We start from the raw sequence: 15,415 nt of genomic DNA, 5'->3' as shown, positions 1-15,415 counted from the left end.
AGGCCTAAGAGAAAGTTTATGGATGTGGTGAGAGAGGACATGCAGGTGATGGGAGTAACAGAACAAGATGCAGAGGACAGAAAGATGTGGAAGATGATGATCCGCTGTGGCAACCCCTAATGGGAGCAGCAGAAAGATGATGATTAGGACTTTATGCAGTTGTGTTACTCAGCTATTTAAGAGGTTAATGGATCAAAAAACAACAGTGTCTTTAATGCCTTGCCTTTGCTCTGCAACTAGTAGTTTTAAAAAAATCAACAGGAGTAAATTAAATGAACATGATGAACTAATCTTTCAGTTAGAATGCAACTCACTGCCAATTTCATCATACTGTGCTTAGAAAAGTGACAAGCACTGTACTATTTTAAAACGGCATCCAACTAGAGCAGCTACAATCAGCCAAAGGAGGGTGCCACCTAAACAGCTTTATTAATTGTTTATATGCAGTGCGCGCACACACAAAGAAACTGATGACATACAAATATAAGAAGGAGAACTAACTTTGGCAAAGTTAGAAACTGCCCTATTCCTTTTATTGTTTGTGCATCTTTTCAGGCCAAATACAAGATAGGAAAATGGTAATCACAATAAAGAATCTTCAAGGTACTAACTACAAATGAAACACTCTTTCATAAGATGATTTTTTTAAACAAAATTTATGCTTTTAATAAATTTTGTAACAAAAATATTCTTCTAAATGAGCATGCACTATATGTAAGACTTGAAGACTAACAGGACACAAAAATGTTTTAATACTTATTTCTACACAGCATCTTTACATAAAACATTTACCCAAAATTATGAAGAGACAATCTGAACATATCATTAGTGCAGATCCATTTGCTGTTAACATTCTTTAGATGGAACAGCTGATGAAAACCCATGACAGGATCATTATCCACCTAAAAATAAACAAGCAAAATAAAGTGAGCGTTACTCATAATGTAGGTTAAGACACTTTCTTGTAGCCACATGTGAAAATGTAGGGAAAAAATAAGCACAGGTACAGAGGACCTGACAAATCAAAGTGATGGACGTCACATGAATAAGAGACCGTAGTTTTGGAAAAGTAAAACATATACAGCATTTTCATTGACACTTTCATTAATATGATGTCATTGTTTCAGGAATTAATCACAGAAATTAAACAAGAATTATACTCACGGATTTTGTAAAATATCTTGCAACGGTAAGCTTCAAAATATCATTTACAGTGTACATATTTGCTGTTTTAATACCGCAGAAACTGTAATGTGCACAAGTAACATTTAAAATAAAAAGTAGGTTTACAGTTGTGAGCACACAAAACAGTTTATAGTTCTATTATTTACTTATTAATTATTGTATTATATGCCTTCTTAATCATCTTCTTATTATTAAAGTGTGCCTGAGTGTAGCAAGTAGACTACAAGAATGTGTAAATAATGAAGACTAGCAATTTGAGCACTTTCACGAGATTGTACCCAAGTGCATTGTACCATTGTGACACTGAGTTAATAAAATTAATAAAGGTACTGTAATAATAATAGCCTGCATGTCTTTTTCCATACAAGCTGTAAACCTACTTTTGCCCACCCTTGCATAATTAAGTGTAAGCCAATATTAAAATGTACACAAAAAAACATGCATCTCGCGAAACAGGTAGCTCTGTATAGCAAGTAAGGCTGGGAGAGCTATCTTGATTTTTTTTTTAGGTCCTGACATCATAATAAAGAGAAAATATTTAAGCACTTACAATATTTTATATCACTGCTATTACATATGAATACTAAACTATAAAATTTATCTGCCTTGTTTTTCTCTCTGTGGAATTTTGTAAACGCAGCCGAGGAAGACGTTCTGTTTCTATTTTAAAATCCTGTGATCAGTAGGCGGTTCAAAGACATGTAACACCTTGGAGCCTGGAGAATAGTTGTGCCAATGTGATATTTCATTTTTCTATCTACTATTTAATAAAACACCAAGGTTTTGTGTGTCCAGTCCCTCCGAGCAATCGGATATGTCAGTTTGGCTTTAGTAATGTAACGAATGAGCAAGACACATGAGGAGAAGTAAAACGGTATGAGGCACGCTGAGAGAGTAACCTTTAAAGACAGCAAGGATAAAACAAGACAGGAGGCAAGAAAGGTGCCTACAAGATAAAGAAAGAGTCTGAGAAGCGGGCTTTACAGGAAGACACTCAAGAGACAGAGCGCCAGTGAAAAGACATTCACACAAACACAGAACAAAGGCACAGTAAGTACACATAAGGCAAAAGATATGCAATTTATAATTTTTTTTTTTTTAATTATTCTGGTACCAGTTTCTAAATTCTAATACCATGTTTTTGATTTCTCATTCTGGGGTATTGAGTATTGCTCAATGTGGGGAAAAACAACTTTAGAAGATTTTATCAAAGGCTGCACCATAACAAAATGTGAAAAAAGTGATTGTCAAGGTGCATTATCAGTTTGTTTGTGTGTGTTTATAATAATTACCCAACAATATAAACAACAACTTTACCTACATTTATCTTACTGTTTTACTGGTTCTTTCATTGCTTGTATGTTTGGACACATAAAATACACTTCAGTAATATGTCATAATAAAATAAAATCAAACTTAAGATAGTTACTTTAAAACTGATGCTTTATAGTTCTCTAAACGCACCCACCCTCTAAAAAACAAAATCTGTAATCTATCTATAAAGCATAACTTTTTAAATTTTCCTTTATGCAAAGCTTTGTTTTTCAAAGCACACATTTCTCACATATAACTGTTGGTCATTGACCTTAACATCCCCCATCTCCCGTTTGTCCCTCATGGCCTGACCAAGTGGTAAGAAACACTACCGTGTGGGCTGTTGACGGGCCTAACGGCACCAGAGTGATTCAATTCTGGATCAATCCCTGCCCGTTACATTTAACTGCTTCTTCAAGCAAGCATTTTCCTCACTTTTTTGTCTCATGGAAATGCCAGGTAATTCAGTTAGCATAAAATAAAAAGTCTGCTTCGGAAAGTGTGGTGTACTTTAAGTTCTAGGTGGTTTACCAGACCTCCCTTGTTCATTCCATCTGCAAATCTTGTTTAACATATTGTACACTTACTTTAACCTGTCCGACCACCATGCTGATAACACAGCTGTCAGGTGTGGGCTGATGATCTTCCGCAGTGATGCTGTGTTGAACTTTCTCAAATGGTAATTGCTACAAAAAAAGGCAACATTTCATTAGTATATAACTATAAAATGTTTTTAATAAAAAGCCTAACGGACATAACATTTTTTTAATATACAGTAGTAATAATCTTTCTCAGTAAATTAGTAATTTAAACATTCCGTTACTAAAATGAGAAAAAATAAGGCTGAGAGAAAATACAGTTTCCAAGCATTTTCATATCAAAAAACGCATTCTATTTAATTGAACATGAAATTATTTTAATGATTGCTTACAGCATCAAAAAAAGCACAATTTAAGTTACCATGCTTACCTATTTTGTAAGAATGTCTAAAAGGCAATTCAAATAATGGCAATTTGTTGTTCTGGGTTAGTTTGCCAAATCATCCAATAAAACTATAGATCTGTCTCATTACTTTATCCAACTACAACAATATTTGCACAGGAATCATCTTTAAATTACAAACATGGTAGATTATGTAAACTTTAAAGATGAATTTAAAATGACTTAACTAATGATAATGATGCAGTCATTACGCACTGTAAAGAATGGCACAATAATGCCAACCTGCGAACGCTGCAATCAAGCACCGGCCACACTGGGTCACATGTTTTGGGCCTGCACCAAATTAACATTATTTTGGGCCAAAATCTTTAAATGCCTTTCAGACAGCCTTGGATGTCACAATCCCTCCTAATCCACTAACAGCTGTGTTTGGTGTACTTCCAGATGGGCTTAAAATTGAGAAGGACAAACTGTAATTGCCTTTACTTCACTATTGGCACGTTGACTTATCTTGCTGGAAGAATCCTAACTCTCCTATTCTAAGTCAGTGGGTAACTGATGGTATATTCTATTTGAAGGATCTGTACAAAACTTTTTTAAAACCTGACAGGATCTAATCAATAACATTTTAGAATAAGCATTTAAATTGAGGAAGCAGGTTCTCTCCCCCTTTTACTCCATTTATCTTTACTCATTTATTATTTTATCTATTTATTTGTCTTTACTAACAAAGTTTTACACTGCTGGCCTAGCCCTCTTTCTCAGGGGTGGGGGTTGATTTGTTTCAAACCTTTCTTTTTTTTTTTGGGTAAAAGTCAAGTTGCGTATGAAGTGTTATTTGATTTTAATAAATTCAATAAAGAAAAAAGAAAATGTACTTATTGGACCTCTTAATGTAAATTGCACTAAGCAGGCTCATTTTCTTTTAGTTATTTGTTAGACAACTTTAAATCAACATATGGAGGGAATTGTTTATTTGTCGAATGTGTGTCAGAGACTTGCAGAATACTGATGTCCTAAAAATGTAGGCGTTCTGTAGAAAGCTCAGCAACTTAGGTGAATTTCCGAGTGCTGTTTTCCCTTCTAACTTCTAAAGGAACCTCTGGCATTGAAGACAGAAATTTATGAATTTGTACTTACAGTTAACTTTTGAAGTATTGCATTTTTTCCACAAAAACCTTCTCCTTCCCATGTTAAGCAAGAGGTATCAGTCTAAGGAAAAATCAAAGAATGCTTAAATTGAGGTGTGTGGGGCCACAAGCATAGGATTTGCAATTTATGACAAGGTTTGCTCATTTCAACCTGCAATACAAAAGACAGATGAGAAGGAGACCCCATCACTTACACAGTGAATCTGTGCCACACACATACACCCAAACATATAGTTTACAAAATGTTGCTGAAGCAAAAATCTTAAATATAAATGTTAAAAGACAGAAGTTTGATGTTTGGAGGTCAAATGGCAAGAACATGGAGGAGAACCAGTGCCTTTTTAACATGCATCTTACTTACTACTGGAAGACAGTTCAAAGATCTAGTGGTATCAGAGCTGGCCTGCCAGATTCCAACCTTTGTTGAAAGTAAAACGTTTATTGGTAATGATGCTTTTCCGAAGAAAATAAGGATGTTGTGCAGTTTAGGCAAAATAGTAAATGCGGATAGAAACACAGGCAAGATATACATAAATCTATCTCCGGCAGATGTCCACTATTCTGACTTCTAAAAATCTTTTCTGGCATAAAAGTTAAGTCTAAGCATATTGTAAGGTGTATAGGAATGCATCGTGACTCACAGAATGAGGCACACATCACATTTAGAGAGGACTAAGAGCAAAACGATGAAGTGAAGGATTTGCTTAAAATGGTGTGGCTGCACTGTCATCAATGACTAATTGTAATTGCTTAGTAACTGCTCTGAAGTTACGAGGAAAGATCAGTTTAAAAGATTTTGAGTGAAAACACTTGCGTAAGCAATTCAAATGTAAAGAGAGTTCCTATCCTACATATTAGGTGGATTTTGTTTTTAAACGGTTTCAGCCATCATAAAAGAGTAAAACACAAGAAATGCATAAAACTTGTCTAAAAACCAGAAACTGTTTTAAGGGTTGCTCTTTATTTCATTGTACAAGCAGATAGCTGTAACCTTTACATGGACTTTAGAGCAACATATCACGATGAAAGCCCTTTCTACCTACAAAATAGTGACAGAGTGTCATGTGCAAGTATAACATGCACTAGAATATGATGAATGCTTATTTGGTTGAAAAACACATTTGTTAAATTCACTGTGCGAATGCCTCATGACTTCCTATCATTAATCAACTAGTCATTAACATACCTAATTTAAACAGGATATGCAAACACGACCAGTTCATCAGTAAAAATGTTTTTCACAAAAACACAACAAATTAAAAAGTCAAAAACACATTGTGGGTGAGCTACCCATGTAAGTTACACATTAATTAAAAAATGAAGTAATTGATAAGCCTTTATGAATGCAAGATGGACAGATAGATAGAGATAGATATATACTTTATTAATCCCCAAGGGGAAATTCACATACTCCAGCAGCAACATACTGATAAAAACAAAAACAATATTAATTACACAGTGATAAAAATGCAGTGCAAGTTAGAAAATGCAAGGTGGAGAGTGTGAGGCAGGTATAACAGTCAATAATCTTGTATAATGTTAACGTTTACCCGGGTGGAATTGAAGAGTCGCATAGTGTGGGGTCTCCTCAGTCTGTCAGTGGAGCAGGACGGTGACAGCAGTCTATCACTGAAGCTGCTCCTCAGTCTGGAGATGATCCTGTTCAATGGATGCAGTGGATTCTCCATGACTGACAGGAACCTGCTCAGCGCCCGTCGTTCTGCCACGGATGTCAAACTGTCCAGCTATATGCCTACAATAGAGCCTGCCTTTCTCACCAGTTTGCCCAGGCGTGAGGCATCCCTCTTCTTTATGCTGCGTCCCCAGCACACCACCGCGTAGAAGAGGGCGCTCGCCACAACCGTCTGATAGAACATCTGCAGCATCTTATTGCAGATGTTGAAGGACGCCAGCCTTCTAATGAAGTATAGTCGGCTCTGTCCTCTCTTGCACAGAGCATCAGTATTGGCAGTCCAGTCCAATTTATCTCCAGCTGCACTCCCAGGTATTTATAGGTCTGTACCCTCTGCACAGTCACCTCTGATGATCACGGGGTCCATGAGGGGCATGGGCCTCCTAAAATCCACCACCAGCTCCTTGGTTTTGCTGGTGTTCAGGTGTAGGTGGTTTGAGTCGCACCATCTAACAAACCCTTGATTAGGTTCCTATACTCCTCCTCCAGGCCCCACAGCAGTGTCATCAGCAAAATCTTGCATGTGGCAGAACTCTAGAGTTGTATTGGAAGTCCGATGTATGTTGGCTGAACAGGACTGGAGAAAGTACAGTCCCCTGCGGCGCTCCTGTGTTGCTGACCACAGTGTCAGACCTGTAGTTCCCGAAATGCACCTACTGAGGTCTGTCTTTAAGATAGTCCACGATCCATGGCACCAGGTATGAATCTACTCCCACCTCTGTCAGCTTGTCCCTAAGGAGCAGAGGTTGGATGGTGTTGGAGGCGCTAGAGAAGTCCAGCAACATAATACTTACAGCACCACTGCCTCTGTCCAAGTAGGAGAGGGATCGGAGTAGCATACAGATGATGGCATCCTCCGCTCCCACCTTCTTCTGGTATGCGAACTGCAGAGGGTCGAGGGCGTGGCGGACCTGTGGCCTCAGGTGGTGAAGCAGCTGCTGCTCCATGGTCTTCGTCACATGTGATGTCAGAGTGACAGGCCGGAAGTCATTCAGCTCACCAGGACGTGATACATTTGGGACTGGGGTGATGCAAGATGTTTTCCAAAGCCACATAACTCTCCCCTGTTCCAGGCTCAGTTAAAACAAGTGTTTAAAAAAATAAATAGTACCAGTCAAATGTTTAGATAGCCCTACTCACAGAATGGCTTTTATTACTATTTTCCATATCATATATAAACGCCTACGCGTGGAAGTGTGTTCATCTGTCCGGCCCATAAGTACGAGGCTACAGCATAAAGCTGAAAGAAAGCGACTACATTGCCAAAGTGAAACCGCCGAGGAAAGACAAACAAGAGAGAAACTCGCTTAGCTGCCGATAGACAAGGGGGACGAGCACCTCCACAAAATTAAACTGCCGACTCTGCATTTCAATTTTTTTTTTCCTGACGATTTCAATAGTAATAGGAGCCTGGGCATTTTACAGCTAGTTTTAGAATAGCGAAGAGATCAAAGTTAAAGACACATAAAATTATGCAGTGAAAAAACTTCTATTTTAGACTCTTCAAAACAGACACCCTTTACCTTGATGCCAGCTTTGCACACTCTAACCAGGCTCTATGCCACCTTAATGGGACAGCTACGCAAGATGCTTTTCCAACAGTTATGAATGAAGTTACACAAGGGGTGTGCTGGTAGGCTGTCCATCTTATTCAGATAAATAATAAAAATACAGAGGATTTATAAAGTGGATATTGATAACTTAGGCGACACGGTGGCACAGTGGGTAGCATTGCTGCCTCGCAGTTAGGAGACCTGGGTTCTCTTCCCAGGTCTTCCCTGCGTGGAGTTTGCATGTTCTCCACGTATCTGCGTGGGTTTCCTCCTACAGTCCAAAGACATGCAGGTCAGGTGCATTGGCGTTCCTAAATTGTCCCTAGTGTGTGCCCTGCAGTGGGCTGGGATTGGCTCCAGCGGACCCCCGTGACCCTGTGGTTGGGATATAGAGGGTTGGATAATGGATGGATATTTAGAACATATTACTGTGGTAATTTTTTAAACTAACACTTAATTTAAAAACAGCAATTGTTTTTTTTTTTTAAAATCATAGAAAACATCCGCTACCCATCCCAGACGAGCACAGATATACGGTACTTCTTGCCATTTAAACAGCTTGAACGTTCTATTTAGACAAACTGTTCAAATTTATATGTAAAAAACATCACTACAAATTGCAGCCTATAAAATAAAAACCAAAAAAGGATACAAATTATAACTGCTTATAAATATGAAACAAACATTAAGCCAAAGACGTGGAAGGTGAGTTCATTAACTGAGCAAAAACATCAAGGTGATTGCATTTTAAGTGTCTGCAAATTATTCATACTTGTGAATTTAACTACTTTCTTGAAGCAATGCTGACAAATAGCATCTTATAGTCACTCCTTTATAATTTGGCTTGAAACAGAAATGAGCTTGACTTGCAGAAGTTACAGTTAGCTTTAAAATAATATCCATCTTAACTGTCACTTTTTTTTTTTATTATTATTATTCTTACCTACAGGGCAGCGTCAGTTGTTCCAAAAGAACAAAGGGTGGAAATTGTCCCATTTTACTCAAAAGTAGTTACCTAATGAAATACACTTTTAAAAGGTTGCAATACATGGACACAACTTTGTTGGTCCTGACTAGTTCACCTAGATAGCATTTTTAGTACAGCACGTGTGTCCCATACACATATATTTTGAAATTAATAATTGAATGACTACTTGCTGTGATTGCTCCGATTCATTATTATTATTATTAAAAATATGCCAAACCACTTGTAAGACAGACTATATGCAAATAAGGGTGTTGCCTTTCTTTGACTCTCCAGATAAACACATCCTAAACTATTTCAACTGAGTTTAGGTCTGGCAACTGTAGAGGCCATATCATGTGCTGCAGCACTCCACCACTCCCCATCTTTGCCTAAATAGCTCCTACATAGTCAGCGGGTGTGGTTTTGGTTATAATCCTGTTGATAAACAAAGAACAGTCCTGCCACTTAAGATGAAATGCTGCTGCGGTAGTCATGCTGATTAAGTTTGTCTTTAATTCTAAATATGTCACTGACAATATCACCAGTAAAGCACTCGGCTGTCAGAATGTGACTATAATATAGTATATATAGTATAGTAGAAGTAAAATACAAAATGTTAAAATAAAAAAAATAAAAAAAAGTTTGATATTGTTCAAAGGCAAAAACTGAAAATATCTGTGTTAACCTTTCTTGAGGTGTTATCCGATTAAACTGATTGAAACATTTATTATCACCATTATGGGGTGTAAACCAAGGTGAAGTTAATTGTCAGCTTGTGAGGCTGATGACTCTAATAAGCTTATTCTCAGCAGAGTTAGCCCTTGATCCACACTTTTGATGTGACAGTGCTTATAAGACTTGGTTTTATCATAGAGCTTCATGGTTTGTATGACTGCACTTGATCAATGTTCTTAAAATTTTCCATACTGACTGACCTTGCTTTTGATTTAATTGTCTTTTCTCTTTGGTAAGACGTGCTGTTTTCACCACACTACTACAACAAGGAACAATGGCCTTCTATTACTTATAAATACAATATATTATACCAACACTTATTTGTCACAATACAATTAACTAACTTTTCAAGTTAATAATAGCAGAACAAATTCCACTTATAAAACCACAAACTTTGTAAATTAAAGCTACTTGTTTCTGGGGGTGTTCTAAAATTGTAAAAGTAAAATATTGGGTTCAAAAGAAATTCATACATGTTTGTCTCAGAAACAAATTTCAAATATTTAGGCATAACCTTTGATATAAAAATATATCTAAAACACACACACAATCATATGGGTGGCATGGCGGTAGCGCTGCTGCCTTGCAGTAACGAGACCAGGGTTTGTATCCTAAGTTCTCCCTGTCCGGAGTTTCTATGTTCTCAGCCCCCACTGTCTAAAGACATGCAGGTCAGGTGAATTGCCAAAGCTAAATTGGCCACAGAGTGTGTTCATCCTGCAATGGACTGGTGCCTTGTCCCGGGTTTGTTCCTGCATTGTGTCCTATGTCAGCTGGGATATGCTCCAGCACCACCTGTGACCCTGGTCTGGATTAAGTGGTTAAAAAAATGACATGACAAGACAAATCAGGCGCATCCAATTGTTTAACTGGTACTGGAGATAAAAATATCATAGGAGCCATGACATGACCCTTTTTTTTTTAAACTCATTAAGAGGTTCATGAGTTGTATGAACTGAAATATCAAACTTAAAAATTCTGAGGTGATGAAACAGAAAATAAAAACCACCTCGATCTTCAAAGCAGTGGACAAAGTCAGCCCTGGAACGCTGCAGTATTTAGCTGCTTTGTGTCCATCATGAGACCACCTAGTTCTACTCCTCCATTCATAGCTGTACAACAACAAAAAAAAAACCTGACAAGATGAATCTTGACTTTCTCAACTCTATCAGTAAAGAATCTGTATTGCTTACTGAGATCAAAGCTATATATATGCCCCATTATTGGGTTAGTAGTGTCTTTTAAGGGACCAACACTGAAGAGAATGAGAATATGATTCACACAGGTGGCTTCTCCATAAAAACCTTTTAGATAGATAGATAGATACTTTATTAATCCCAAAGGGAAATTCACATTTTAGAAATAAGTAACTGGAATGTAATCTCAAAAAAACAACAACAAACTGGACCACTATTTCTTACAAAATGAAACATTTTCTACCAGACAGCGAGTCCCTTAAAGGTGTTAATCACCTTCACACTGCAAGGATCAAAGGCTAAAGATCATAAAGCACTGCACAGACCATAGTGAAGGCAGCACAGGAGATTACTAGCACTCAGCTGCCTTCTGCTCAAGACATACAGTATGTGTATATGGGGAAATTTTTAATCCAAAGCAATTTACAAAAGAGGTCAACATAATCAACTGAATATCAGTCTGAAGGACTATGTTACAGTGAGGTGTTACATGACAAAGTTACAAGATTGGTCATCACAAGTGAAAAGCTCTAAAACAAATGCTAGCTAGTTACACTTTCTTGGTTACAAAAACCTATCACAACCATTATCAATTAGTAAGAAACTCACAAGAGAGTCTTTACATGCTCCTTAAACTCCGAGAGGATGTCAAATGGAGGTAGGCAGCTCATTGCACCAAGTAGGAACTACAAATGAAGAGAGTCTGAACTGAGATTTGACGGCAAGCTGAGGACTTGTCACCAGATAGTGTTCATCACCAGACCTGAGTGGTTGAAAAGGAGTTTTTGACCTCACAAGACTCAAATGGGTAATGAGCCACTGACTAGTCTGTAGACAAGCATCAAAAACTTCAACTTAATACACGCTACACCAGGGTGACTAATGTAATGATCAAAACAGGGGAACGACAGGTGCTTGCTTCGGCTAGATGAATACCAGATGGGTCACTGCATTTTGAATCATCTTCAGTGGCTTGGTGACAGATATTGGTACTCCTGTCAACAGAGAGATGCAGTAGAATAAAGCCTGGACCAGGAGTTATGCTGCTTACTGTCAGATACGGTTTGATCCTGCAAGGGTTGTATGGACTGAATATCTCTCTCTGTTATATTAAAAAAAAAAAACTTGGGACGAGACTAGACCTGTTCAGGGAGACGAGACGTGACCTTCTCAGAAAAACACTTTCATATCCCACGAGACTAGACTTTGTGCCAAGAGATTTAACCACAGTCAGAAAAAGACAAAGAGTAGATGACAAAGTAGAATGTCGTAAAGAATTCAAAAACGCTGGCGTGATACATATGCAGAGCAGGTTAGGGATTATGAAAGTACTAAAATTCGAAAGTCTCAAAAAATGATTGTAAAGATCACAATAGCGCAAACAAAATGGAAAATATTACTCGGTGAAACAACGGAACAACGAAAAGAGATTGAATAGAGTTTGAGGACATCTGGGGGAGAAGAGAGACAAGGTAGCGAGACAAAAGGACAACTGCTGTACAGGCTTATAAACGCCTGAAGCGCCGCATGAGATGCAGATCACGTGATATGGCAGCAAGCCAGCAGCTGATCGAGCAAAGAGGAGGTTAAAATATATATATAGGTTTCCCATTGTATCACCATTTAAGAGGGGTTTCGGAGGAGCGCCCGCATCCCCTTGGGGTGCGTTCAGCCCTCCTTTTCACAGTGTAGTACGGGGGTGGTTGGGAATTGGTGAGCGAAGCCCCCTAGAATAATATATAATACACGCTACCCTAATAAGGCAAATAGGATTATTCGAGACCTCTGTCTGTCTTCACAGTGACTTTTCCTACTCCTCTGTTCTGACAAACAGTACAAGATTATTGACACTCCCAGCAGTAGATTCAGAGACAGTTTCTATGCACAGGTTAAAAAGTTACTGAACAGTTAATCATGAAAAACATACTTGACATCAGGGGTGTCCAACTCCGATCCCGGAGTGCTGGACATTCATTCGAACCCTTTAAGTAGTAATCGGTTTCTGTTGCTAATTACCTTCTTTTGCCTTATTTGTAATTGACTTGCTATTTAAAACTCAGACCCCTTAATTAGCAGTCAAACATTAATGTGACACAAAGTGAGCCAACACGTGGCCAGCTAACCTATGTCCGCCATTCAATATCTGAAAATAGAGAGGTGAAGGGCTCCGTAATGTTGATCTGCTCAGGTCTATAATACATTTTTATGGTTCTCTTAGAGAAAAAGAAAAAATGTTTTGGAAATGTATACTGTGGCAGAATGACAGTACCAGCAAACTATTGAGGTAAATAATGGGTTTAATTAACAACAAGAATTGTCTTCTACAAGCAATTAAGAAACTGGGTGGAGTTAGCTGGTCATCTCATCTTCACATCTCATTTTTGTCTGCTGTGTAAGGGGAGGGGGGAATTCAGAGGATGGTGTCTTTAAAAACACTGCAACTAAAACGAAAGGAAAAGTAGTCAATTAACAGCACAAATTGGTCCCTGATGAAGAAAATGGCAGGAAGGAGAATCAACAGCTACTGCAGCCCTCTAGGGTTAGAGTTGGACACCCCTGCTTTACATACTCCTTCAAAAACATAATATGTGAAATTGTGTATGTATGTTGCATTCTACTCTGGCTGTTTTATCTTTGAGTCTTTTATGGTTGTATTACTATTACGTTTCTAATTAATCATTCAAGAAAGAGAATTTTATTATACAACTGTCTAAGGATTTTGCAAGAACTATTTTTTTCAGTACCATTAGTTGGGGCACCACAATAATCTGTGAGAAAATCATAAGTAAAACCTCACATGCAAATTGCTCACAGTGGTGATGATACAGCATCACCATCAACACATGTCGAATGGTAAAACAAAAGAACAGTATTTCTGGAAGTGCTTTGAGTTCCAGGCAGCAGAATTTCAAGAATTACAGTTTAAAAAAAGGCAAGACACACAAAAACTGGCTCTTGTTATTGACACTTTTATCCATTAACATTATTCACTTCTACAACTGAGGTACTTTTAATAAAAAGCCATTGAATGGGATTTCTGTTTCTGCCGTGGTGTCAGAAAGTACCGAGTATCGTAAAAATGTCACCAGGTATTGGTATCGAATACAATTCCTGTCTCGCTAGATCCCTACAATTAATATATGACAAAATTGAATAGGAACTTGAGTGCTGTCGTAAAGCTGAACGGCTGGGTGCATAAAGGCTTTTACAGATGTATTTGTTCATCAAACTGTAGGCAAAAGATACCCTGAAACTCAACATTTCGGATGATCATCAGCCACACTGCACACGTCAAACGTGAGCGCGTACCTGTCACAACACATATGACCCACCGGCATGGCAGTCTGAGCGCGCGCGCACACCCACGTGTCAGTCTCTGGGGTGACTGGGCCAAAAGGCGCGCGCCCGTGCCGCCCTCTTTCACGGCTTTTATTGTAGAGATCGTGGACGAGTATACTTACGTAAAGGTCTCCCAGAAGTAATCGGTTCGTGTCGAAACACCGATAGTAGTGCTGCACAAAGCTGGAACCGATCTGCTGCCACACTGGCCCGGTGCCGTCCATCCTCCTCGTGTTTAAACCTGAAAAAGGCACCAGAAGAACATGTCCACAAATACAAGGGCATCCGAGTGCAAAAACGTGACTTCGGCACAAACGGCATGTCTTAACAAATTTACTCCAATGTATTTCAAACTAATCCTTAACAGTGGACATGCCCTGGGCCGGCCAGTATTTCAACTACGTAACGTCTACCACTTGAATTTCTCCACGCGTTTATCTCGCATATTCCCGTACTTTGGCCAACTCTCGCTTTCAGTCCTTACTTTCCCAGAGTGCCGTACGCTCATATCGCACTATGTTCATACCATTCAATCCTTAACCAACACTTTTGGAAAACGATTAACTAAAACGCGGAGGCAGCGTCAGCTTGTCCGTTTTCTTACCCGTGCGCTTTTTCCTGAGTACAGACAAATACGACTGGCTTACCTTTCGAAAACTGCAGCCAAACGCTGAAGATAACGTGAATACACCGACTAATTTGACTTTACTTTTCTTCGGAGTGATGCTGCAAATCGCGCTTTCCTTGAACGGAAAGACAAACTGGATGACGCCGTTTTCAAAACTCGCTGAGAGAAGCAGCCAATGGGATAGAAGCGGGTTGCACGTGACCATGTCCGTCATCCGTAAAAGACCGAACATTAACGAAATCCTGCGACCTTACGTCTGGGTTATAGTACTGAAACGCTCTCGTTTTGCACACGTGGTAAAAGACAAGCAGCTGTATTCCCCGCTTTTCAGTTATGTATTTTATTTATTTAAATAAAATGTTCGAGTAAATAGTAAGTTCGTTTAGCACTACAAAATCTTAGTTTCGAATGTCATAGTGGAGTTTTCTTTATTTATTTATACCTGTCCTTACAAGTCAAGTGGCTTTATTGGAATACCATCTATACACTGGGCAGCAGCCTACAGTGGCACGAAATAACGTTCTCGGGGGCAGTGGTGCAACATATACACAAGTGGTACATACCCAACATAATTAGGGTCAGGTCAGGTTGGGGCACATGCTCTGGTACACAGCATTGTCACACTCACCACACAACGAAACAGCTCGGGATCCTGATTGGCAAACCAAGGGTCCAGTCCCACCCCCTGGAGATGACCATCTAATCTGCTGCT

General features: G+C 38.7%; 1 protein-coding gene across 2 annotated transcripts; it reads right to left on the bottom strand.

Moving 5' to 3' along the window:
- Positions 1-497: 497 nt before the first annotated feature.
- On the bottom strand, positions 498-14,932 carry LOC120515861 (nuclear transport factor 2-like). Of its 2 annotated transcripts, XM_039737201.1 has the most exons (5): positions 14,723-14,833; positions 14,198-14,316; positions 4,582-4,653; positions 3,087-3,185; positions 512-902 (listed from the first exon to the last, which is right to left on the bottom strand). In XM_039737201.1, the coding sequence occupies exons 2-5, from the start codon at positions 14,297-14,299 to the stop codon at positions 789-791; spliced, it is 387 nt and encodes a 128-aa protein (XP_039593135.1). In that variant the 5' UTR covers positions 14,300-14,316; positions 14,723-14,833; the 3' UTR covers positions 512-788. The 2 variants fall into 2 exon arrangements, with proteins under 2 accessions (XP_039593134.1, XP_039593135.1); XM_039737200.1 differs by lacking the exon at positions 14,198-14,316 and having other exon boundaries at positions 498-902; positions 14,723-14,932.
- Between the last annotated feature and the right edge of the window lie 483 nt (positions 14,933-15,415).

This window comes from Polypterus senegalus, chromosome 15 (genome assembly GCF_016835505.1).
Source record: "Polypterus senegalus isolate Bchr_013 chromosome 15, ASM1683550v1, whole genome shotgun sequence".
Lineage (NCBI taxonomy): Eukaryota > Metazoa > Chordata > Cladistia > Polypteriformes > Polypteridae > Polypterus > Polypterus senegalus.
The sequence above is the reverse complement of the archived record's forward strand: the minus strand, read 5'-3'. Positions and strand labels throughout refer to the sequence as shown.

Excerpts from the sequence above, each read along its gene's own strand:
- LOC120515861 (XM_039737200.1), bottom strand. The coding sequence starts at position 14,917 with ATGACGGACATGGTCACGTGCAACCCGCTTCTATCCCATTGGCTGCTT. Across the intron at positions 3,186-4,581 it reads CAATACTTCAAAAGTTAACT|CAATTACCATTTGAGAAAGT; the intron begins GTAAGTACAAAT and ends CTTTTTTTGTAG. Across the intron at positions 903-3,086 it reads TGGTGGTCGGACAGGTTAAA|GTGGATAATGATCCTGTCAT; the intron begins GTAAGTGTACAA and ends GTTTATTTTTAG.